The 27,851-nt window shown below is 36.2% G+C and overlaps 1 protein-coding gene across 1 annotated transcript; it reads right to left on the bottom strand.

Moving 5' to 3' along the window:
* Nucleotides 1-21: 21 nt before the first annotated feature.
* LOC121736065 (phospholipase A1 member A) lies at nucleotides 22-19,082 on the bottom strand. The gene is made up of 7 exons (XM_042127114.1): nucleotides 19,014-19,082; nucleotides 7,125-7,266; nucleotides 4,670-4,895; nucleotides 3,951-4,131; nucleotides 3,392-3,583; nucleotides 1,812-1,980; nucleotides 22-133 (listed from the first exon to the last, which is right to left on the bottom strand). Exons 1-7 carry the CDS (start codon nucleotides 19,069-19,071, stop codon nucleotides 22-24), a joined length of 1,080 nt encoding a protein of 359 aa, XP_041983048.1. The 5' UTR covers nucleotides 19,072-19,082.
* Nucleotides 19,083-27,851: the final 8,769 nt, after the last annotated feature.

The following is a 27,851-nucleotide window of genomic DNA, read 5'->3' as shown; positions in this document are numbered from 1 at the left end:
CTGAAACACTTAAGTTTGGATTTAATAGTAGTATCTATATGGCGGTGCGGACCGGAGTCTCCTCGCTTTTCCCGGGAAACCTCTCGCGTACGGTGGGTTAGCGTTTGTCGTCACGTAGTATACACCTCGAGCTCTGAAAAGGAGAAATGCGGTAAGAACTTCTCTATGTCTACAATTCATTTGTAGGTAGCTCTGTTTTCTCTTAATTATTCAAAACAAGTAATACAATCCAACGTTGGATTGCTACTGAATTAATGTAAACTGGTACTGGGGTACACTGGAATGCACTAAATGACATTAAAGTGCATTCCAGAGCCTATTTAAATTATTCCAGTATCTAGTAATCCAGCGTTGGATTGGATTACTGGATTGGAATAATATTAACCGGCCGTTATACTCAGTACGTCTCATGCCTGCTACGTAAGTACGACAGACCAACCAAAATTATGTTAAAAAGTTATGACACCTCGTGGCAAACCTAATTCAAACTGTAGGATTCTTACAACTGTTCTTGGAACAAAAATGTACGATTCTCAGCATGTTCTGTTTTTTTTTTTTTTTTTTTTTTTTTTTTTTTTTTTTTTTTATGAAATAAGGGGGCAAACGAGCAAACGGGTCACCTGATGGAAAGCAACTTCCGTCGCCCATGGACACTCGCAGCATCAGCAGAGCTGCAGTTGCGTTGCCGGCCTTTTAAGGGGGAATAGGGTAATAGGGGAGGGTAGGGATGGGAAGGGAATAGGGGAGAGTAGGGAAGGGAATAGGGTAGGGGATTGGGCCTCCGGTAAACTCACTCACTCGGCGAAACACAGCGCAAGCGCTGTTTCACGCCGGTTTTCTGTGAGAACGTGGTATTTCTCCGGTCGAGCCGGCCCATTCGTGCCGAAGCATGGCTCTCCCACGTATGAATATTGATAATGCAAGCCCATCTATAATCTGAGCTGTCAATACTGCACTTTCATTTCAATTGTAGAGTGGTGCAGAAGAAGCATAGTATTGCAGTTGAAGCGAGGCGGTATCGACTATTTCTAAATTGATAATCTTCCAATGACGATTGACACATGGCCGTTCTCCGGAGACAACCAGACTAATAATAATAGTGAATTGAAATGAATAATTGTTAATTATAATCCTGAGGCTCAATTTTATCAACCTCTGTTAGTGTTACCAGCTTTTTAAAATGTCATGTCTTCTCTCTCATTCGTATGAAAAACGAAAGAGGTAATATGACACTAATTCGAGCATCTATATAATATTAATACGTGAGCCAAAAACTTTATATCCTTTTTGACGAAAAATGGGGAAACGTAGGTGAATGAAATTTTGCACAGTTATAGTTTATATGGTGAAGGAGTGCATCGAGCTAATATTATTTTGAAATTATGCTTTTATCATACAATTTTTTAACAAATAAAACATTACACACACACTAGAAAAAAAAACGATTTTTGAGTGACAAGCCTATACATACGAATTATACTCTTTTATTTATGGTTGAAGTCTGTTGACAAGAAGGTGACAAATTGAAAATGGATTATAGTTTTTTTTTATTGAATCTTAGATACTATTAGACAATGCTTGGCTTACACGGCCAGTCTGAGATCAGCTGAGTCCCAGAGCCAAGAATTAAAAAAAAATATGATAGTCAAATATATTTTTTACAAAATATAGGTAGTAGTCCTAATGTCGGTGAAGCTATTAATATCGAATTTCGACCATTGGGCGATCTCTAGTTACCTAACTTTAACAGTCGTTGGTGAAATTGAGCCTATGATTGATACAGTGACAGACATACACGCTAATAAACTTACTTTTGCGTGACATGTTCCCCCATGAGCACGTACTCCGTGTCCCTGGGCTCACACCATCCCACCAGGTAGGAGAACAGGCTGGGGCACGGCCCCGCCCAGAAACCCGTCCGGCTGTTGATGGACTCGATGAAGTACGGCGTCACCTTGGTGTGGTCGCAGGATAAGGTTTCTAGAAGATGCAAAGTGGGTTTAGAGCACTGGACCCTATTACTAAGACTTCGATGTCTGTCCGTCTGTCCGTCTATCTGTGTGTCTCCAGGTTGTAACTCAAGAACCGCTATAGCTAGACTTCTGAAATTTTCACAGATTGTGTATATCTGTTGCCGCTATAACAACAATACTAAAAACAAAATAAATTAAATATTTAAGGGGGGGCTCCTATACAACAAACATTATTTTTTTGCTATTTTTTGTTCGATATCAATAATTGAAATATTCACGAAATACTCAGTTTTATTTTGACTTTAATAATTTATAATAAAATTTAAATAAATGAAATAATTAAAGGGGGCTCCCATACAAAAAACACAACTTTCAGCCTAATTTTGCTCTATTATGGTACGAAACCCTTCGTGCGCGAGTCTAACTCGCACTTGGCCGATTTTTTAAGAATGTAGTATCTTGCGATACTGCAAGCACTGCACCCGTTTGCTCCTCGACCGATTCCTATAATAGCTGCGTGGAAGCGATTCTTTATATTTTAATTATTAATTTTATGCTTTAATTTTAATTTTAAGCTTTCTGCCAGACAACCTGTCTGGCAGAAACTGCTGCTAGCAGTAAGACCGCCTATTTGTACATATTTTTCCTTTATTGTGTTTTTTAAGTTTAAGTTTAGTTGTACAAATAAAGTATTTGCTATTCTATTCTATGCTACTTCCTAACAACTACGTACCTACCTACGTACGTAGTTATTAGGTACTTACTACTTACTAACATGAAATTGATAGGTACTAGCATAAGATTGACGTGGACTCTAAAGTCCACGTCAATCTTCTTTTTCGAAAACATTCAGGTATCCGGGAACAATGAAAGTTTCTCCATTTCTATTTACTATGTAGCGACATCTATGATATTAAGCGTGAACTAACTTCATAGATAATTTTGTGTGTTGCGTGTATTCATTTGTGTCATGACGTGTGTGCCGACGGTACGTAACGGCACTCCGCACTGCCATGCCGTATGCATTCATTCGCATGACAACTTAGTGTCCTAATATTTTAATAGAGGGCAGCACCGACTTTTTCATTCGGCTTCAAAATAATGTTGAGTTGTAACTTGTAACCTTTGCTTGTAACTACAGCTGTTGTACGTGGTGTTGTACTTGCCGTGATAATCGACTACAAAATTATGATTACTCGAAAAGCAGAAATTACACTAAAGCTAAAAATAAATAAACTAAATAGGCATTATTCTATCCATAAGCAAAAATTCAAAAACTTATTAATTTTTTAAACTTAACACTTCAAAACAGTCTACTCTCGCAGGTTTGTTGTTGTTAATCATAATATAAGCAGACCTTTTTATTTTAACGACCACTTTGCATTCATTGCTTGCCAAGTAATGGTCTTAACACTCACGGAATATAGTGTCATGCGCGCAGCCAGGCTGGCTGGAGCCGCCATTGACGTAGAAGTCAGCGTGTCCCGTCGGACCCCACTGGCCGAGGATACCCGCTCCGGTGTGCAGCACGTCCACGAACAGCGCGTCAGTGTAGTCCAGGTCGCGGGAGCGGTTGTTGCCCATGTAGAAGAAGATGGTTGGGTCCAGGCCTGGAGGTTTGAGGGTACGTCTTTGAGTTTGACAGCTGAGATTAATCAAGAGTTCGCAGGATAAGTGAATGATATTCATAGATAGATTTTAAAGTGACTGTTGAATAATATCTAAGACTTAGTATAAAAACTAGATACATTTTTAGTGGACTAGTGGTTCGATCCTTGATCGCATTAAATAGAACACACAAAATACACTGTATGCCACATTTGTCACTGGTTTCCGTCAGGAGTTCAAATGAAAACGGAAACCAGCTTTAGGGCACTTAAACTGGTTCCCATTGATGAGATTTCCAAAGTCAATTTTCTGAAAGAAATAATTTTACGTCCGTCCATATCAGAATATCAATACTAAAATCATACTCACCAGTAATCCTTCCCAGTTTCCCCTCGCTCAGATGATTAGCCACCAGGCCCAGGATGTGGGCTCCTACGCTGTACCCTATGGTGTGTATCCTCTCCGGGGGATAGGGTTTCACCGGGTGGTACTGGAGGTATTCCACCAGCTGCGCGATACACATGCTCGCGAAGCGGGGGGCCCACTCTATCTGGAAATGGACGGCTTAGTACTAAAGTGTCTGGGAGGATTAGTATCTGCAGTTTTAAATGCAAAGCCTCTCTACACGGAGCGGCCGCATATATTTTTATTACACCATACAAGACGTACTATTAGTAGCTACCGGATATATCCTTACTATAATTTTATTTTACCATACATAGGACTAGCCATTTAATGAATAAGTACTTCCTACCAAACTTTAAAACATAATCTTTGCTGCCGCCTGCCAGGCGTTACCTTCTTGCAGAAAGTTATTATTTCAGTCAGTAGGTGGCGCTATGTGTACCATTTGTAACAAGTTATTAGTTTAAAAGTTGGTGGATCAGCACTATAACTGTAGAAAACCTTACTGTTTATTTTATGTATTTAAAAGCACTTAACCCTGCATATTTCAGGTCTATAACTTGTATGTATCCTATGCCGGGATTCAAATAATCTCAAAGCAAATTTTATTTAAATCGGTTCAGCGGTGAAGATCAAACAAACAGACAGATAGATAGACAAATAGACTGAAAGCTAACAACAACCTGTCCCAAGCAGGGCTCCTTGACTAGCGTGCCGTAGTCCACTATGATGATGTTGTAATCTCCTCGCTGGAAGTACGCGTTCCTCATGTCTGTGCTAGGGGAGAGGTTCCTGCCACCGCCGAAGCCGTGGACGACAATCTTGGTGGGATGCTTCACGTTGAACTTGGATTTGGTGAGGGACTTGTTGTCCAGAGTGTTGATGAGTTCTCCCATCTCTTGCGTTGTCCTGAAACATTTTAGTTAATGCGTTTTTACGGCGAAGTTAAGATAAAAGGAAGGGTAATGACAGGGGTCACCAAATGGCGGACTGCGGTCCGCATCCGGACCGCCGACCCGTCGTGTGCGGACCAAGCCTGTTCGAAGATTAACTTCGTTAAAAATTAATTTCGGTCTCGATATACTGATGAACATGTAGCAACAAAAATTGTCACTTTCCTTATTGATACAAACAAACACATTTGTAATTTTCGTAAAATACATATTATCTTGTTTAATTTTTTTTGGAATGTGTGGACCGCGAAGGTCATTTTATTTCTTAAAACGGACCCCGAGCGAAACTAATTGGTGACCCCTGATCTAGCATGTCTAAACTACTAGTTTGATTTTAATAATGCAGGATGTATTGACACGAATAGGCCCAATCCCCTACCCTACCCTATTCCTTTCCCTACCCTCCCTTATTACCTGATTCCCTCTTAAAAGGCCGGAAACGCACCTGCAGCTCTTCTGATGCTGCGAGTGTCCATGGGCGACGGAAGTTGCTTTCCATCAGGTGACCCGTTTGCTCGTTTGCCCCCTTATTTCATAAAAAAAACATGCTACATATTTTGTATTGAACGTACGTGACATTTACGTAGTCGAGAATCGGGTTAAGTTATTTAAACTTATACTATTACTCCTTACTTATATGTCCAAAAACATGAATCCTATGAATTCTAGAATGAGATATAAGGCTAGATGGACGCTGTTAAGCATTCGTGTACTAACTCACATAAAAATTACGTATTGAGTTATGAATGCAGTTATGTTCTATAAATGATTTAGAACAAGACTGCATTCAAAATTTATTAAAAAAAAATTGTGGGTTAGGACACTAATGCTTAACAGCGACCAGATATACTGTGTATGTAGTGTCTGAAATTAACCACAAGGTATCAACCGCGTTTCTATGTTAAACCAATTTGTTCATTATTTCTGGAAATATTTTATTTTTCCTATATAAATGAGTACGATGTATAAAAAAATTCAATCATAATATATTATACAATATGTAATAATTAGTATAATATGAAGATATAATGAGGCAATCAGGGCGTGTATTTTTATACCTCTAGCGACTATAAAGTCTACTTATTTGATGTGATAAAAATAAAAGTAGTTATCAAGAAAGTGCTCCACTGTCGAACAGTTTAACGTAAATTACGTTTTGATTGAGGATGAGAGATTTGGACAACGTTGCATAATGAGCTGTTGTGGTTTGTAGTTCCATTTGCAATCATATTATTGTAATGTAACGAAAACACGAAAACTTTTCTTAGTATCCAATATTTACAAAACATGTTTTATTATAATTAATGCCCAGATATTATGTGAGAAGCATTTATTTACAAAGCTTAGTGCCTAGTGGTAAATTTTAGACCTAAATATTCCTTTACATAATCTAAACCTCTGTAAGAGGTCAGAGCTGAAGACGGTTAGGAAAGGCAGTATAAGATATATAAATGTAAACTATTTGGAAACTACTTAAATGGTTGGTAATTAACTGCTTGTGTTGTCATGACTTAGTAATGATAATATCACTTAGTGATACACTTAGCGATATACTTTATAATACTATAATATTATAAAGCGGAAGAGTTTGTTAGTTTGTTTGTTTGTTTGAACGCGCTAATCTCAGGAACTACTGGTCCAATTTAAAAAATTCTTTCAGTATTAGATAGTCCATTTATTGAGGAAGGCTATAGGCTATATTTTATTACGCTAAGACTAATAAGAGCGAAGAAATAGAGGAAAATGTGAAAAAAAACGGGGGGAAATTATTTGAAAGGGCTTATTTGAACTCGCTAATCTCAGGAACTACTGGTCCGATTTGAAAAATTCTTTCAGTATTAGATAGCCCAGTTATTGAGAAAGGTTATAGGCTATATTTTATCACGCGAAGACTAATAGGAGCGAAGAAATATCGAGGAAGGCTATAGGCTAGATTTTATCACGCTAAGACTAATAGGAGCGAAGAAATAGAGGAAAATGTGGAAAAAACGGAGGAAATTATTTGAAAGGGCTTATCTCACGAACTACTAGAGCATTTTTTCTGTTAATTGGATCAAATAAGAAGTAGACCACGTGAAGGATCATAGGCTTTTTTTGTGGACTAATTTTTCTGTGAAATATCTAATTTACGCGGGCGTAGCCGCACGGAACGTCTAGTTACTAATAGTTTCTAGAAGCTACAAACCTGGTGTAGAGGTAGTACTGCATGCGGGGGTGCGGGCAGCGGTAGGGCGGGGGGATACAGGAGGAGGTGTTGAACAGGTCCCGGACTGACTGCGGCTTCTCTGTGTCATCGCGCACCGCATTCTGCCGCTGGCTGTTCGATACTGAAACAAATAGTATTTTGCTAGAAAGGAAGTCCTTCTTTTACACCAAACAACAGGATTTAGATCGGAAGATCTGATTTGACGAATCTATTATTCGTTACGGCGCAACAGTTTATCGCCAGCCGAGCACACAGAACACACTACGATAAAAGTACCACAAAACTTGCCATAGATATCAGTGCCAAAGTCTGGAATCTAATTTTGGTGCCTCGAATGAAATATCCAAGGCACTAAAATAATAATACAGACTTTAAGAATCTGAAGCTAACAGGAAATAGTTAAATAATTATTACGCTTAAAAAGCAGCGATATCCCCAAACAACTAATAAAACTTAGTCATTTTAGTCAATTTTAAAATAAGTTTTTTTAACATACGATATGACAATTGTTTAACATACATTTAACTAAAAATACTTGATTCGCAGTCTTTATAATATTATATTAATTTAATATTATATATGAGCGTAGCTTGGTTATATCTTATGATACCATGATTGTTAGCATATCGTCAATTATAATATTATGACAGAGAAATATTTTAACAATCGCAATATCTTTTGGGTGAAAATTATATTATTTGGGAAAGTAGAAAGCGGAAATTTTATAATGTGTTAATAACAGTTATTAAAATAACTGTACCTATAGTCAAATATCTTGTCTCTTGAACGTATTATAACATGTAGAAGCTATGAAACTCTATGGAAGCAGGTATCGAGCTAAATAATATTGCGTATCAATTTTTTTTAATGATTTCATTACCCGTGACCCGTTTGCTCGTTTGCCCCCTTAAATAAGCAAACGGGTCACCTGATGGAAAGCAACTTCCATCGCCCATGGACACTCGCAGCATCAGAAGAGCTGCAGGTGCGTTGCCGGCCTTTTAAGAGGGAATAGGGTAATAGGGGAGAGAAGGGATGGAAAGGGAAGGGAAGGGAAGAGAATAGGTTAGGGGATTGGGCCTCCGGTAAACTCACTCACGCCGGTTTTCTGTGAGAACGTGGTATTTCTCGGGTCGAGCCGGCCCATTCATGTCGAAGCACGGTTCTCCCACGTATTTAAGCCTTCATCAATTATTGCGAGTATATTATATTTTAAGCACTTAGTAGAATGTTTAATATATAACACCTTACATGAAAAGTGAAAACCAAATAACATATTTGAGATAGAGATGAGAGTACTGCCGATACGAACTAAGGATAGTAATCTAAGTGCGCCTAATCTTGTCATCACTACTAAGCCCTATTTAAAGACAAGCTCTCGATGAGTTTTCTTAGCTACATGCGCAGTGACAAGTCACAAACATGCCGCACTTGCTTGACGAAGCTCTATATTTGCTTTTTACCCTTCGGTTGCAATCTGTGACAGTTTCGCTGCAGAGACAAGTGAATCATTCTCACAGATGACGAGAAAAACAAACGAAAGTGATTCCCGTGTACGGTGCGCGAGTTGCTCCACGTTCATTGTATGCGTGTCGCAACCGTAATGAGACACCGGTGGAGCATACTGCATGCCGATACGTGATGCAATGCCTTTCGACACTATTATACCTTCTGGAACATCCGTTCGGCCGAGGAAAATTGCTCGAGTGGACAATGCGGCTGCCCTATTTCAAAATCTAGTAAGGGTCTCTTTTTTTTACAAAAAATCGTTTTATTGCATAAATTTTTAAACCTACTAGATCCCTACCGAATACAAAAACACTAGCATTAAAAACTCTCTTAAAAGTAGATATAAGTATTAATACCGACTAAGTGCAGCATCCACTACTGACCTATATTACGTTTAAGCACTCTCCTATTTTCATTTTAAATTTATTTTATGATATAAGAGGGAAAACTGGCAAACAGGTCACCTGATGGAATGCAATGGTAATAATATGTGAGCTGCAAAAATGTTCAATATTTGCCATAGATACCTCTAAAACTTTGTTTAGATATATTAACGGAAGAAGCATTAAAAGGATTCGATTCTGTCAAATTCTGCCACCGAAGACTCGTTGTTCAATAGATGTTACTAATTTTTGCTGTCCGATTTTTTAATGAAGCTTATATTTTCAATACCGTTGTTAATTGATTGACTTTTAGACGTTAGCCACTAATTTCTGTCAGAAATGTAAAATTGTATTTTAAATACCCAAAGTATTGGACCTATATTGACTGCTATGCCAATAATAAGCAATATTATATTAATGTACCTAAATGTAATTCAATAAAATGTATTTATAATTGAGAAACGTAATTATTATAACAAATTTCCAGTTCCACTTGTACCTTTAACGCTTGGCCTCAATTAACCTTTATATTATAAGTTACAAGTTACAACCACAATAATAATTCCAAAAGTATACATAAAAACGCTAAGTCATACAACGCAATACTAGACCCGAATTCTGTAATTGCTGTTTCATAATTTATCGCATCGGAATCTCATGTGAATAGTTTACAACATACTCTTCGTCTAAATTCGGATTGTGATTACAATAGGGAATATTGCGTAAAGGTCGGAGCAGAGGGCGTTGCTAGCACATACAGTACACAATCCGACCAAAATCCCACATGTTGCACACGTCCTATCAGATATTGACAGAAACGTTGAACAAAACTTTTATGATGGTGCTGCCGTTCAGCTTGAAATCATTGCAGTAATACAAATTATTATATTTAATAATATTATCAAACTATACTATATTATAGTTTGATACTTGTCTAAATATAATAATTTGTGGAAGGAGATGAGGTATTTTGTAATATTCGTTAACGTATTTTCCATCTATATAGTATATAGGTCACATTCTGATCTCCGGAGTAAGGAATTACGGTCTAGTACGAGAGGACGCTCTCCAGTGTCAGAAATCTTTTCTACCATTTGGACCTGGCTCTCGATCGAGTGATGACTTTAACCGATTATGAGATGACTTATTTTTATAAAGTTTTTGCGATTTCTAGAAGTTCCAAGGGTTGAGGATTTTAAGGACCGGGGATGAGCTACAATCAAAGGAGTTTCAAGCGTAGCACAGAAGCTACCGCTTTATATCGAGTGTCCATGTCCAGCATTTATCGCATCGATCTATCTGCTCGTTTTCTGTTTATTTAATACACGATGTCAAAGGTTGTTCTGGTATTGTAAGAAAAGCGTGCAGGTCACACTTTCCCTGCGCCTCGCTTTCGACCGGAGGTGTCGCTCGCTTATGAAATTACTACTAATTGCAATGCGGTAAGATGTCAGTTGACACTTGACAGTGGTTAAATTAAAACAAAGGCCGTGTAATCATCTTATGTAGCCAAAGTGTGTGCGTAATACAAAAGGATAGTATATTTTGTTTCTCCACTCAAATAACTTTGACTGTTGGCACAACTAGCGGAACAACAAACTGATACATTATTGGATCTTTTTTTCCTCTGAGATATTCTAGTGTACTGCTTCCAACCAAACTTGAACCCACGACCTCCGATTTAAACGTCATAATAAATACCGCGGATGCATACTGGCAGTAGGCGTAAAATTATTACGTGGGAGAGCCAAGCTTTGGCAGGAATGGGCCGGCTCAACCGGGGAAATACCACGTTCTCACAGAAAACTGGCGTGAAACAGCGCTTGCGCTGTGTTTCGCCGAGTAAGTGAGTTTACCAGAGGCCCAATCCCCTACCCTATTCCCTACCCTACCCTCCCCTGTTCCCTTCCCTTCCCTACCCTCCCCTATGCCCTTCCCTTCTCTACCCTCCCCTATTACCCTATTACCTCTTAAAAGGCCGGCAACGCACCTGCAGCTCTTCTGATGCTGCGAGTGTCCATGGGCGACGGAAGTTGCTTTCCATCAGGTGACCCGTTTGCTCGTTTGCCCCCTTATTACATAAAAAATAAAAAGTTATTAGGTACTTACTTATAGATAGTGACTGACAAAATATGGCTTCGACTCGGGAAGTTTTATCAAAATAATCACGAGCTAGTAACAAACCGTTTGACATTACAAGCTCTATATCTTAAATTATGTATATAAAATTCTTGTGTCACAATGTTAGGCCGCGTACTCCTCCGAAACGGCTTTACTGATTTTAACCAATTTTTATATGCATATTCAATGGGTCTAAGAAACGGCTACTGGGTACTTCTTATATTGACGAGTGCATTTGTTGAATAAATAATAGTAAATTATTACAACTCGAGACTGACGGCGACCATTGTTTGTGCGACGGGATAGCGATGGACGTTGCCATGGTGACATACTTATTTAGTCACTTCAATAAAATGATACGGGCGAAATACTTTATATGGCAAATAAACGTATGCCGGGACAGCTAATATAATACATAAATTATGATAAAAAATTAAATATAAATAATAATCTAAAGTCTAGCTTGAAAATTTCATAGCTAATTTTGCTACAACACTGTGAGCAAGATGTTCTATTGTGTTATTTTGGTATATAATCTGTTAGTTTAGCGTCAGCGGCAGCGCGGTTGAGTAACGTAGAGTAACAACTAACATTGTTATGCGGACGATTGCGTTGTGCGTTACATTAATAACATAAGACTACATTGAGGATTTTTTTCTCCTGTAGTGTTGTAGGTGCTTTCATTATAAAGTAATATACCTACTACAAAAAGTGTATCAAAAACTAATGATTGAATTTGATGGTAAATTATTATAGGCGCTTTTAAGCATTTGTGTCTTTGTTCTCTCTCTGCCTCTGCCCACAATTTTTTTTGTTAAATTTTGAATGCAGGCTGCATAACGCGATAATATGTAATTTTTTGTGGGTTAGTACACAGCAATTAAAAATGTATTCAGACCAAGTGAAGTGTTAAAAAATAGTTGATGGACATAATAATTATAGTACTCTTTACTTATCGTGATAGTACTTCTGTACTTATACATTTTATAGCATTATACTAACTAACGAGTAACTTGTAATTTTGCAACAAGGCCTTTTTCAACATGTATTTAAAGCCTTATACAAATCAATCGTTATCAAGCTTCTGCCTAAACTAATAAAAACTCTAGACCTCACAACATACTCGAAAAGTATTTGTTAATTATATTATATCACAACAATATACAATATTATTATAACGAGCTTATAAGAGGCGTATTACCTTCACCCAGCAGCAGTCAGGGCTACAAGCCGGTGTCATTGCCAAATATAATGTTATATTATGATATATGATACCACATTAAACACTACGTAATAATTAATCAGAAGTTTAACATGCCTATAAATAATTAAATGAGAGTTTAGTATGTTTTTCACATATAAACATTGTGTTTAAGTTTAATTTCTTTATGTTTATTCAATTGATTAGTAACGCTCCATTTTTCTCCAGTTTACATAGCATTGCTAATGTGTCTATACAATATTGATAATAATTTGTTGTGAGTACATCCAATTCTATGTTTATTGCAACATAAATTCAGCTTACTTGTTCAGTCCAGTTTGTTTCTTTTATTCTTTAAAACTAAAAAATATTTTTGATCAAAAATACCTGAGAAAGACTTCAGAGGAACAAGGAGCGTACGGAAACAATTTAAAAAATATCAAAAACACACTGTTACCAAAATAATTTATAGAACGGTGGCTGTAGGTTACATATCTCGGTCAAGTTTTACATAACACCTCCTTGGTCAACAAAAGGGCAACCAGTTACATGGCCGAGGACGGAATTTGTTTGTTTGTCTGTTTGTAGCTTGTGAGAGCGACACGTCGCTTGCGTAAGAGCAACGTAACATCGGAAGTGGCGTGTGAGAGGACGGTCGGCAAAATGGACAGACATTAAATTATATTTATTTATTTTACATTTATTGCACACAAGAAATGTTTACATAAAAGTTGACATAAGTAGTAAGACGACACAAAGGAACTGCTTTATTTTTAAATATTTGTTAAATATATTAAATTGTAGTTTTATTACGTAATTTTTTTAGGGTGACCTCTTTACTAATAATATTATAAATTTGGATGCGCGTCTGTCTGTATGTTACCTCTTCACGCCCAAACCGCTGAACCGATTTCGCTGAATTTTGGGCGCAACGAAGCTGTTGGCGTCATCGAGTACAATTTATCATCTTACACAGCGAATGACCATTCATTTTAATTTTGTATTTGTCTTGCATATTGGAAACATTACATGACAGACAAATTCCTCGTTAAATATATACTATATAATATATACTATATGATATAATATATTATCCGAAAAACGTTTCCTTATAATAAATTATATTATAATTGCTAAAATTATTACATAACTGCAATGTTGCTTAATACATACCATAGAATAATAATAATGAGACGCACAAAATTTTTCAATTATCAAAAAAATAACCTTGCACAAAAATAACCATAATTATCTAAAAGGTTTCCGTTGTGCTTCCTACAACATAATTTCATGAAGGAAATTGCGACATTGAACTATTAAACGATGAGTAGACCTTCAAAATTTATGCATGTTTTTATAAATAATTAAAATATTATATTTTTATCTGAATGTTAATTCTTGTTGCTAACTAATTAGGCCAAACAGGAGTACACCGGATTTGATATCGAGTGTAGTGTTGTGTATAGAACACTATACTTATTATGTTATCTCTACTGCCTTTATAAAGCATGCTCTAAATATCTATAATATAGAAACAAACACAATATTAACAATCACAATTTTTCTTTGACATAATTACTTAAGTATATAATATTGTTATGTTGTTATGTATATCAAAAAATCAAATTATTTATTTCTAAATACATAGGTTAACAAAGTTAAACACTTTTAGAACGTCTACATGAGGCCTACGACCGGTTCGGGAACTAACCCGGCGAGGAGAACCGGCGTAAGAAACTCGCTCGGGGCCACCTTTTACCAAAAAGGTTGAAAGAATTTTCTTTAAAAAAATATATAATTTCAATGCTCTATAAAACAATGCACAAAAAAAAAACAAACAAAAGCTTAATTTGCTGTCGCTACAACAATGAATCGTCACGGTTGAATTCATTTAGCAATAGTATCGATAACCTCAGAGACAGGCGGAGTCATATGACGCGGTGAGATAATACTATACGCATACACCATCATATTAAACTTATTTAGGGTTCCGCAGTCAAAAACTATTACCCTATAACTAAGACTCTATTGAGTGTATGTTCGTCTTTTTAGAGATATTACGAAATCAAAGACTATGTATTTACACTTAAGTTTCTGTCTGTTTTTTGCCATGCGGAATTTCACTGTCGTAGCTAGAAAAAAATATCTAAGCAGAGGGTCTAGACAAGCGGCAAGCGATTATCGTAAACGCCAACGCCACAAAACGTATGGGATTTGATATTAGTATTCGCTAGCGAAGCGATGACTTATGTCAAATCGCTTACCTTTTTTTAGCGTTTACGATAATCGCTTGCCACTTGTCACTAGGGTAGATATTAAAACGTGACAGCAATTACATGCATCATAGAAAATACATACTGGTTGCCGCTAAATTAAATTTAACATCAATATATTATCCACAATTTGATAGCATATATGGTTATTAGTAAGTGTTTAAACAGAAAAGAAAACATATCACATTTTTAAGAGGAGCCTTTATATGTAAGCCCAACTCGCACTTCGCCGATCGTTAAATATTGACTTTGGCGATAGCTACTTGAAGTGTTTAAACTAAACAAAATTACGCCGAAAAGAGGACACTTGAACCAAATTATGCCAATACAATGAGTAAATAAAGTACACTCTTATTGTAATAATTCTGGCAAATATTATATTTACCACGGCAACCTACTTCCTTGGAATATAAAAAAGTAGTTTTAGTACAAAATAACAATGAGCAAAATATTTTACGCGTTACATAATAAGTAGAGAAAGGAAATACGATACTATGTAGTTCTTTTGTATAATTACAATTGCTATTTAAATAATCACTTTACGTTTAAATTTAAACAATAAATAAAACTAATTAGGTCGTGCGAAAATATAAATTAATTTTGATGAGAGTATTAAGTGAAAAAAGTGTTATTTTATTATTTATTACGGCTATTAAAACAACGAGTGTATCACAAAACATTAACAATTTGCATACAAAATATTATGCATATTAATATTTTTATAAAGGTGCTCCTTCACCGGGAGAATTCGCGTGTAATATAACATTATAATATATTCGTCTTTGAGCATTACATTACAATACCACCTCCCTGACTGAAGATCATTCGCGTGTAATATAATAATATTATAGATTCGTCTTTGAGCATTACATTACAATTCCCTGACTGACGAGAATTCGCGTGTAATGTAACATTATAGATTCGAGTTTCGACTTTGAGCATTCCATAGCAAGTTTACTTCACTGTCACGTGGTATTGATGTTACAAGTTGTATCAAGATATTACACATTGCATCATTACAAGGTGCGCATGGTAATGATCGGTTCTCCTCCATCACTGATGTAATGCTCGCCTCTGTAACGTTACATTACAAGCGAATGCTCCCGGCGAGGGAGCACCTTTACGCTGCATACAATGTGTATTATCAATCTAGATGCACCTATAATAAATAAAGCAGAGAATATTATAACAAGTTAGTTATCTTATAATATATATATATATATATATATATATATATATATATATATATATATATATATATATATATATATATATATATATATATATATATATATATATATATATATATATATATATATATAATAGTCTTATATAATAGTATTATAATATATAATAGTCATAGACGACTAGATGACGCCCGCAACTCCACTATACGAAAATTTGTTTATCGCGCGGGAACAGAACATTTTTCCAGGATAAAAAGCATCCTATGTGTTCCCGGGATTTTTCACGGGGGAACAAATTTCAGCAGAATTGGTAAAGCAGTTTGGGTATGAAGAGGTAACAGACAGACACATAGACTTTTCCATACATAATATTTGTATGGATTCGACAAACTGTTTTCGACCTTGTAGGCTCTAGAGGTACACTGTGGTGAGATTATAAAATCTTATATATAAAATTCTCGTGTCACAATGTTAGGCCGCGTACTCCTCCGTAACGGCTTTACTGATTTTAACCAAATTTTATATGCATATTCAGTGGGTCTGAGAATCGGCTACTGGGTACTTATTATAATATTATTAAGTGCATTTGTTGAATAAATAATAGTAAATTATTACAACTCGAGACTGACGGCGACCATTGTTTGTGCGACGGGATAGCGATGGACGTTGCCATGGTGACACACTTATTTAGTCACTTAACGTTTGCCGACGACCGAAACACTTTATATGTCAAAGAAACGTTTGCCGGGACAGCTAGTATTTTATAATTAATATATCTACTGGAAATAACCTATAAATGGTCCATGGTCCTTTAAGACCAGAGCGGTACCATGACAATTGGGCGCTGGGCATTAAACCTATTAAGGTATCCAACAAAGTTGTTTGGTCAGTGATAATCGTTGTATATGGCTCTGGCATGAAAGCAGTTTGTAGCCGGCCGTGTTCACAAGTTCAATGTATATAGACTGGAACCAATACTTGATAAACTATTTATCTAATATATAAAATTCTCATGTCACAATGTTTGTGCGCGAACTCCTCCAAAACGACTCAACCGATTTTAATGAAATTTTGTATTGTACCATCGAAGAAATTGATTCCTAGGCAGTTGACAGACCAACGTCATTTGGTCGGATGATGTCAATTAAATGTTAATTGTGATCTGTCGGCTGGGTTTGACGTAACGCAACCCATATACGTGGGTCCCCCATCTGGCTAGTAATCAAATTCTCTGATAGTATATTCCTTAGGTCTGAGAATAGGTTTTTATCTACTTTTAGGGTTCCGTACCTCAAAAGGAAAAAACGGAACCCTTATAGGATCACTTTGTTGTCCGTCTGTCCGTCCGTCCGTCTGTCAAGACCCTTTTTCTCAGGAACGCGTGGAGGTATGAAGCTGAAATTTATATCAATTACTCAGGTCTACAGTCCCTTGAAGCTGTGAAAAAATCAAACTTCTAAGCCAACGCAATCAAAAGATACAGCCGTTTATGCCGCAAATTTTCGACACTTGCAAGGGAATCAAAACCTACAGGGTGCTTCCCGTGAACTCAGAATCTTGAAATTTGGTACGAAGCAACGTCTTATAGCATAGATAAAGGAAAAATTACGAAAACCATAAATTTTTAGTTACATCACATAATATATTTTTTTTTAATAATTTTAAACTTACTACCCATTTCCTCATAAACGCGTAGAGGTATTAAATTGAAATTCATACCAAATACTCAGGTCTATAATACCTTTAAGCTGTCGGAACCCTCGGTGCGCGAGTCCGACTCGCACTTGGCCGGTTTTTTTAAATATTGATACTAGAAATAATTTATATGACCATACATTTGCCGGGTCAGCTTCTTTATTTAATTAGGCAAATCATATAATTTATATGACAAGCAACTTTGCTGTACAACATAGTTTATGTGATAAATGGGATTTGTACATTTTACGATGGTCGTGTCCTTTTTCAGGATTCTAAGTCCTAGCCTAATATTATATATTATATTACTCAACGAAAAAACACAAACATAGTATAACGTGCCCACCTTTAATAATAATAATTTTTTCTCATTTAAATAATATCGTGTACTAAAAACTGCAAACGTATAATATTATAGCAAAATTAAGTATTACAAGAATTCAATAAATATTTAAATTATGACTTCCAGTTTGTCGGAATTCGTTATTCAATAATGTTATTTACGACTGCAATAAATAGTAAGTTATTTTTAATTGACTAATAATAATTGTATACTTTAATAAACAAGAGCTTTTAATATTAATTATAACCCAACAAAAAATATTCATTTAGACCCTTAAAAATATTTATAATACACACTCGAAAACTTAAATTTATCCGTATTAACTATACCATATTTATTGAATTCTTATAATACTTAATTATGCTGACATAATAATATCCGTTTGCAGTTAAAATCACTTGAAATTTTACTCTATCATTAATAATACGAATTTAAGACTTTTTAGAAGATTTAAGACAAGACTTAAGACTAGAATAGACTTAAGTCTTAACATACTTTTAAGTTCTTTTATCATAGAAAAGGATTTAAAAATACTTACAAAATATAATTTAAAATACTTTAATTAAAATACATATTGTAGACTCTTTATACGCTGGCAATGACGACTATGGTTCGGTGGTAGTTTAAGGTGTTAATTTGGATGACATTCGAGACCTATTCGGTGGTATACTGTATAATGTAGTTTCGAAAGTAAATGCATATGTATAAGCTATTATGTATGTTATGTCATTGAAGTATTTTATTGAAGACATTATGAATGACCTACTTTTGTATAATATATTCTAAAAAATACAACTTTATAGTTACAAATAAAATCTTGCATACAATGTTTTTAGAGCAACATTACAATTTTTTGTTTATTGTTTGTTTTAAATAACGTAACTCCAATATTGAAATGACCTCTTTTTTAAATTCTGAGCATAATATAAGAGTATACCAAATTATTCTAAGAATAATATAATTAATGAGACAGAATTTTTATGTATGAGTTTCATTAATCAAAGTATAATTTCAAAACAAAACAAATGGAGCAAAACAAAATAGTTCTGTTTAATTATTCAATTAAGTATTCCACTGTAGAAAGTTTAAAACTAAGTATACTTAGTTAAATTCTTGTAAGAGTGCAATTTCTATATAAACACTAAAACAAACTTACACGAAATCTGCAAAGCTGTGATTCCGATCAAAAACAACCATTGAGCATTGGGCACCATTATCACTATCACAGAATATCACAAAACTTAAATAAATACTATTTTAAAAATAAAGAACTTAATTTTAACTAAAGTATTCGCAAATTAAAGTGTACTTTAAAGTTTAAATGTGTTTGTTTGATCGTCCATACAAAAGACTTGAACGTGTTGAACGCTCGTGCGTCGCGCGACCACTGGAGCCGTCGACGGCGAAAGTGTTCCCGCCACCGCAAGGACGTGGGATGACCTAAAACATTATATATTCACGTAAAAACCTAGGTCTTGAGGTACTCACTAAAGTTTTAACTGAGCAATCAAACTTACATGAATATGTTATATGATAAGCTTGCAGAAATATGAGTATTACGATATTATGCTAAAGAATATTTCAAGTTTTATAAAAAAAATATCTACACTTTTTTCTTGTTCATCTTCAATTCTGCAACCAAGACCTTTGCTCTGCGTCCTATCTGTTTTATTGAACAATAGTCTAATTTGATGTATTGTCATGTGTAAAGTACGTTTTGAGCATCTGAGCTGCGTCTAGTGATGAATATTGAACAGTCCCATTGATTCTCTACAAAATATTCTCTCTTTGAGGTATTTGATGATAATAGTTTTGGAATATTTTCATTGCAATTCTAGAATGTGACAGTGAGGGTTTTCCACTCGCACACCCGGACCTCGTCCACCACAGCCTGCGGTGTGCCTTATCTAGTTGTAGTAGTTGTAGATAAGGTACTTCCTGCACTGAGGAAGTACCTTATCTAGATGTGGCCGGACAACAAATAAATATTATGTTGTTTAGTGTCAATGTTTATACATCTAAAAAGTTTGCAAAAAACTAAAAAATGTTAGTAACTTACCTACCGCAATAATAATAGTATGAAGGAATTTACGACTTACCGAATTTGGTTGGTAATGTAAAGTCTAGCTGTTAGTTCTTTACAACATTCTCTTGATAAGTCTTACTGCCGCAGTCCGCACTCAGAGACGAACACTAATTACTTAAATCTAGGCCATTAATACTATGCGTTTAAAAAAAGAAGATTTTTAAAGCGGGAAAAAAGTTAAAGGTTTTCGTTATTTTGATGGCAAATTCGTTTGAACGCTTTTATCTCAGGAAATACTTGTTCCAATTGGGAAAATTATTAAATATTTGAACGGACTTGTCTCATGAATTACTCGAGCGATTTTTTATTTTATTTGTCGTAAATAATAGAGTGGACTACTGGAAATTAGATGGGCTACTTTTTTTCGGGAAAAGGTGCGGTACCCGCGAAATCTCTTCGTTAGTTGGTGAGGCCGCGCGAAAAGTCTAATTTTTCATACGATTTGGCACATTCTTATAGAAAAAAAATGAGATGTAATGGAATGAATAAATATTATATGCAATGTTAGTAGAAGATAGCTAGCTATAAACACAAAAAAAAACACATTTAAAACCGGGTACTATAGTGCGTCAAGAAAGTGAAGAAATTAAAAAGTGGCGACATCATAGTGTCATCCTTTTTTTCTAGATTGATTTGAAAGGGATGACACTACGATGTTGCCACTTTTTAATTTCTTCACTTTCTTGACGCACTGTAAATATTGTTTTTCATTTGTAACGCAGTGTTACTTAACTGTAATTAAATGAAAATGTTGACATGCATGATCTGTCAAACTCTTCATTTGATTACAATTTTGAAATTGACAGAAGCATTATCACAAAGACACAACAAGGGGTCATATTCATATAGAAACTTCGAGAAATAACGGTACTCTGAAAGCAACATGATGCAATGTGATCTATTCGGTCATATCCGAGATATTACCACAATAGATTTTTCTGACTGGTTTGTGAAATGTTTTCAAATGGTTTCAATTTGTACATGTCCACTGAATTAAGATTCAAGAAAAATCGTTGTTACGTAACAATTTTATAATAATTTTAAATTGCAAGTCAAAAGTTGTCGATTTTTCTTTTCTTATGCAACGATTACAATCACGATCAATGTATCTCCAAATTGACCTAAGAATAGCTCATATACATCATAGTAGCTCTATTATGTTATATTGTAATATTTAACGCCTCCGTGGTCTAGTGGTAAAGAGCGCGGCTCTTGACTCGGAGGTCGGGGGTTCGATTTCCGCGTTGGAAACATGTTATTTCCAAGTTTGGTTAGGACAATGCAGGCTGATCACCTGATTTTCTGACAAGTAAGATGATCCATGCGTCGGATGGGCATGTAAAAAGTCGGTCCTGCGCCTGATCTCTCGCCAGTCGTATCGGTCTTCCGTCCTACTGGGTTATGAGAGTAAAGGAATAGAGAGTGCTCTTGTGTACTGCGCACACACTTGGGCACTATAAAATTACTCCTCGGTAGCTGGTCTGGTTTCAATGAAACCGGCCACCGTCACCGAAACCGGTGTGGGAGCTATTATTATTATTTTAATATTTACTTATATTTTATAAAACATATAAGGTTGAAACACTTACCGATTTTTGTCCCGACGTTTCGGGCTTTCGACTTTACAGCGGCCGTGGTCACGGGTGACGAAACGTCGGGATCAATAAAAGTGCTCCGCGACAAGAATCGATGTTTCAACCTTAAAATATCATAACCCCCATCTAGACACGCGATAGCGTGTCAAACCAAGTTCCAGGATATCAAACCTGGCGAGCAGCACCATCTTTATTTAATTGCAGTTAAATGAAGATCTACTCGTATTAAAATCTTCATTTGATTACAGTACGAGTATCTGAGTGTCGCGGCAGTTAGTCACAGTTCTCCCTTTGCAGACAACCCTATATACGAGATGCAGGTATATAGCGACGCGCTAGCTATAAATAACTACGAGCGATGGACACTCATTATTATTTTTTTTTTTTTTAATGAAATAAGGGGGCAAACGAGCAAACGGGTCACCTGATGGAAAGCAACTTCCGTCGCCCATAGACACTCGCAGCATCAGAAGAGTTGCAAGTGCGTTGCCGGCCTTTTAAGAGGGAATAGGGTAATAGGGGAGGGTAGGGAAGGGAAGGGAAGGAAATAGTTGAGGGTAGGGAAGAGAATAGGGAAGGGGTAAGGGGATTGGGCCTCCTGTAAACTCACTCACTCGGCGAAACACAGCGCAAGCGCTGTTTCACGCCAGTTTTCTGTGAGAACGTGGTATTTATCCGGTCGAGCCGGTCCATTCGTGCCGAAGCATGGCTCTCCCACGTATAAAATTGTAGCGCTAATGATATTTCTGTCTAGTATATCAATGATAATAATAGTATGTAGCAAAGGTCGGAGTCACGGCTGTTACCTAACACACTGTTATTACTGTAAATGTAACACAACTGTTGAACCAAGGTGATGTTTCGTCACAACCTGAGCACGTGAAGAAAGCTCTTTTGATTTATATCAAAGCAGATTTAACTTTTGACGATAGTAATTTCTCCAACTTGTAAAAGCTCCTAAATTTTTTAATTCTTTTTTTTTATTATATATTGTCACCTGATGGAAAGCAACTTCCGTCGCCCATAGACACTTGCAACATTAGAAGAGCTGCAGGTGCGTTGCCGGTCTTTGAAGAGGGAATACGCTCTCTTCTTGAAAGTTTGCAGGTCGTATTGGTCCGGAAATACTACTGGCGACAGTTCGTTCCAGAGTTTAACTGACAAAATGCCGTACTGTGTATTCAGACGTTGTAAGGCTTAATATTATGTTTTGTACTTTTTGATGTTAGAAATGCCGCTAGATAGATAAGATAAAATATTACAACGAACTGCATGTCTACAAACTTTTTTTTTTAAGTTTTTACCCAACAGACAGCTGATGGTTTTAGTAAGCTAGGTTTTATTGTGTTATGATTATACCAGTAAATTATACACTAAGTTGCAAGAACTTGATACTATACCATACTTTTCTTTGCCTCAGTAAAGTAGAGCATGATAGTGATTTTTTTAAAAATGAAGTAAGGGGGCAAACGAGCAAACGGGTCACCTGATGGAAAGCAACTTCCGTCGCCCATGGACACTCGCAGCATCAGGAGAGCTGCAGGTGCGTTGCCGGTCTTTTAAGAGGGAATAGGGTAATAGGGGAGTAGGGATGGAAAGGGAACGGAATAAGGGAGGGTAGGGTAGGGAATAGGGTAGGGGATCCGGTAAACTCACTCACTCGGCGAAACACAGCGCAAGCGCTGTTTCACGCCGGTTTTCTGTGAGGACGTGGTATTTCTCCGGTCGAGCCGGTAAATCCGTGCCGAAGCATGGCTCTCCCACGTCAAATTATACGATTACCGTAATATTACCGTATATGGTAGAGTGCTGAGGCGTAATGGTTTTAAAGTAGATTAAGAACTGATGTAAACTATAAACCTTTGTTCGCAAACAAATTATAACAGAAAAAGGATATGGGCGAAAAAGCCATAGACGACTCCAACTATCGAAATAAAAAAATGGTAGAGTTTGTACACAAGGTTCTTATTTTCTCTCGTAAATTATTAAGACAAACCGTTGACATTTCGCTCATCGTATTAGGCAATACATTTAGAGCTTTAATCATAAATAGCCAAGCCCATTTTGATGAAGTTGTAAATGAACACCGGCCTTAACACACATTTTTTTAGAATTTGACATAATATCTAAAGAATGGCCATTTGTGAATTGAAGAGAAGGCCAAACGCGTTTTATCAATTCATTTTTAATTTGTTTTTAATGTAATTTGTTATGGACATGACATTTTTGCACATAATATGCCACATCGACAGAGACTGTATTAAAACTCCGTTAGCTATAACTTCCCTGAACAACCTTTTCTGATATTCTGTGTACTGGCAGGCCGTGGGCGGTGGGTGTGGGTGTAGTGGGGTGGGGAAAAAGTGGGAAAAAATGTAGGCTCAGCGACTTTAATTTTTTTTTCAAGCAGTTGCTCTGTACTTACTGTGCACCAAAAAAATTTAAATCGATCGGGTGGTGGTAAGGGGTTGCCAGCGTTAATTACAAGTAGGAAAATATTATAACATATTGCATTCTTCGTAGTCTTGAAAAATAATGTGTCACCTTCATCGGAGCGTTAACAGTATAATCGCCTGACATAACATAATAATCACATAAGTTACAACTGGGTTCTTAGTCAAATTGTATTCGCTAGTTTTGGCTCTACCAGATATCAAAAAAATTTGCGGGTCCCAAGACAGATTTAGCTTGTCCCTCGGGCTCTCTTAGATCATATCAAAGGGTTTTTATAGTTGGTTACCACTGTTGCTCGTGGCAACACAGAATTTGCAGAGGTGCGGTGGTGTGGTGGGCCAATTTCCTTAAAAAAATAGCGCTTGTGACACCTCATTTTCGATATCTACTTATTTGTCGAATCTAATGTTATTTGACTAAGTACCAAGTTTCAAAAAGTGACGATACGGATGCAGACGATTCCCAATTTCCCAAATTTCTCAACATCCTCGCAACCATGGCTAGAGGTTGCGACAACCACTTATCATGTTACTGGTTATTAGAATCCTTGGTTGTTGCCGCAACCACAACCTTACTGGTTATTATTGTAGACGGTCACCAAAAGCATAATTAAATATTTTGTAACCGACCGCTTAGTCGTGTGACTCGCTTAATTGTTTATTAATCCATACTAATATTATAAATGCGAAAGTATCTCTGTCTGTCTGTCTGTCTGTCTGTCTGTCTGTCTGTCTGTCTGTCTTGCTTTCACGCCAAAACTACTGAACCGATTGCAATGAAATTTTGTACACAGTTATTCTAGAGTCTGAGAAAGGACATAGGCTACATTTTGATGTGGGAAAATATCTTATTTCCATGAAAATATCGATGAAAATTTATTCGCATTGCGCAGGCCAGCGCTCATCCCGGGGGTCCTGGGTTCGAGTCCCGCAGGCGGAACAAGTTTTCAATGTTCCTGGGTCTTGGATGTGTATTAAAATAATATTTCAAAAATCTTAAATATATTTTATGTATAATATTATAAAAAATCCAGAAATATATCGATGCAATTTAGTTCTAATACGATTCAACAGATGGCGTTTTATTTTATTTTAGTTCTAATACGATTCAACAGATGGCGTTTTATTTTTTACTTAAATATATTTTATGTATCTATACTTCTATACTAATCCATACTAATATTATAAATGCGAAAGTATCTCTGTCTGTCTGTCTGTCTGTCTGTCTCACTTTCACGCCAAAAACTAATATTATAAATGCGAAAGTATCTCTGTCTGTCTGTCTGTCTGTCTGTCTGTCTTGCTTTCACGCCAAAACTACTGAACCGATTGCAATGAAATTTTGTACACAGTTATTCTAGAGTCTGAGAAAGGACATAGGCTACATTTTGATGTGGGAAAATATCTTATTTCCATGAAAATATCGATGAAAATTTATTCGCATTGCGCAGGCCAGCGCTCATCCCGGGGGTCCTGGGTTCGAGTCCCGCAGGCGGAACAAGTTTTCAATGTTCCTGGGTCTTGGATGTGTATTAAAATAATATTTCAAAAATCTTAAATATATTTTATGTATAATATTATAAAAAATCCAGAAATATATCGATGCAATTTAGTTCTAATACGATTCAACAGATGGCGTTTTATTTTATTTTAGTTCTAATACGATTCAACAGATGGCGTTTTATTTTTTACTTAAATATATTTTATCCATACTAATATTATAAATGCGAAAGTATCTCTGTCTGTCTGTCTGTCTGTCTGTCTGTCTGTCTTGCTTTCACGCCAAAACTACTGAACCGATTGCAATGAAATTTTGTATACAGTTATTCTAGAGTCTGAGAAAGGACATAGGCTACATTTTGATGTGGGAAAATATCTTATTTCCATGAAAATTTCGATGAAAATGAATTCGCATTGCGCGTGGCCAGCGCTCATCCCGGGGGTCCTGGGTTCGAGTCCCGCAGGCGGAACAAAAAGTTTTCAATGTTCCTGGGTCTTGGATGTGTATTAAAATAAAATTTCAAAAATCTTAAACATATTTTATGTATAATATTATAAAAAATCCAGAAATATATCGATGGAATGAACATTTTAGTTCTAATACGATTCAACAGATGGCGTTTTATTTTTTACTTTATTGTAACATAGAACTAATCATACTTATTAGTTAGTATTGTATTTGTTTATAGTTTTTAATACGTTAGAATATTATCTATACTAATATTATAATTGCGAAAGTATCTCTGTCTGTCTGTCTCGCTTTCACGCCAAAACTACTGAACCGATTGTAATGAAATTTTGTACACAGATAGTCTAAAGCCTGAGAAAGGACATAGGCTACTTTTTAACTGGAAAAGGGGGTTGTAAGGGGGTGAAAATGCGTAAATTTGGTCAAATTAAGTTAGTTCCAAAAACTCAAAATAGATGGCGCCAAGAGTCCCCTAGATCGCGCTATTGCTTGCTCATGCGTATTTCTATAAGAGGTTGTACCATGTTAAACATGGGTTTTCGATTCTTTCGATTGTTATTTTTTTTTTATAAGAAATAAGGGGGCAAACGAGCAAACGGGTCACCTGATGGAAAGCAACTTCCGTCGCCCATGGACACTCGCAGCACCAGAAGAGCTGCAGGTGCGTTGCCGGCCTTTTAAGAGGAAATAAGGTAATAGGGGAGGGTAGGGATGGGAAGGGAAGGGAATATGGGAGGGTAGGGAAGGAAATAGGGTAGGGGATTGGGCCTCCGGTAAACTCACTCACTCGGCGAAACACAGCGCAAGCGCTGTTTCACGCCGGTTTTCTGTGAGAACGTGGTATTTCTCCGGTCGAGCCGGCCCGTTCGTGCCGAGGCATGGCTCTCCCACGTTATACACGTTCTATACTAATCTATACTAATATTATAAATGCGAAAGTATCTCTGTCTGTCTGTCTGTCTGTCTGTCTCGCTTTCACGCCAAAACTACCGAACCGATTGTAATGAAATTTTGTATACAGATAGTCTAAAGCCTGAGAAAGGACATAGGCTACTTTTTTACTGGAAAAAAGGGTTGTAAGGGGGTGAAAATACGAAAATTTGTTTAAATTAAGTTAGTTCCAAAAATTCATACTAGATGGCGCCGTGCGTCTTTTACATCGCGCTAACGCTTGCCCAACATCTTTCTATAAGAGGTGGTATCATCATACACTTAAGTTTCGGTTTTTTTCGATTGTTATTTCTTTGCGTTATTTAATAAGCCTTATATATTTTACATTATATTACATAGGGTGACGTAACCTTAAACCTATCAATGATAAATAGTTTATGGGTAAAGTTGTGTAATTGGGGGGCTAAATAAGCTTTAAAATTTGGCATAATATATAAAGTTTAATTTAAAAAAAATGAAATATTATGTACACACTGCACAGCTGTTTTGATTTAAGGGGTACCAGGGTATTTTTTATAATAGCTTTTGACACCAATTTTGTTGACATCGCGCGCTATAAACTGAAGTCCACGCGGACGAAGTCGCGGGCAACAGCTAGTGAGTATTATAATTGACGACGTAAGTTGATGAAATGGCTAACAAAATATATGAAAATTTTCGTTTTTTTAAATAATCTGACGCCTTAGGACAAGGAAAATGATTATAAATAAATAAAATGTGGATTTAGTGTGTAGTCTGATATATTAGCCAGTTCATAGAGTAGGAGATTTACAAGGTTTGTTGAAATTATAAGGGGAAAAATTTAAGTTATCCGCTTCATCCACACGTCTTATACTTAGGTTATAATTGTCATGTCTTAAGTAGAGCAAACCAAAATAGCTGGGCGTAACTTGTGAGGTATCTAGATGTTTCCATCATAATACCAAAAGGAAATAATATA

Source organism: Aricia agestis, chromosome 2 (assembly GCF_905147365.1).
Source record: "Aricia agestis chromosome 2, ilAriAges1.1, whole genome shotgun sequence".
Classification (NCBI taxonomy): domain Eukaryota; kingdom Metazoa; phylum Arthropoda; class Insecta; order Lepidoptera; family Lycaenidae; genus Aricia; species Aricia agestis.
The sequence above is the reverse complement of the archived record's forward strand: the minus strand, read 5'-3'. Positions and strand labels throughout refer to the sequence as shown.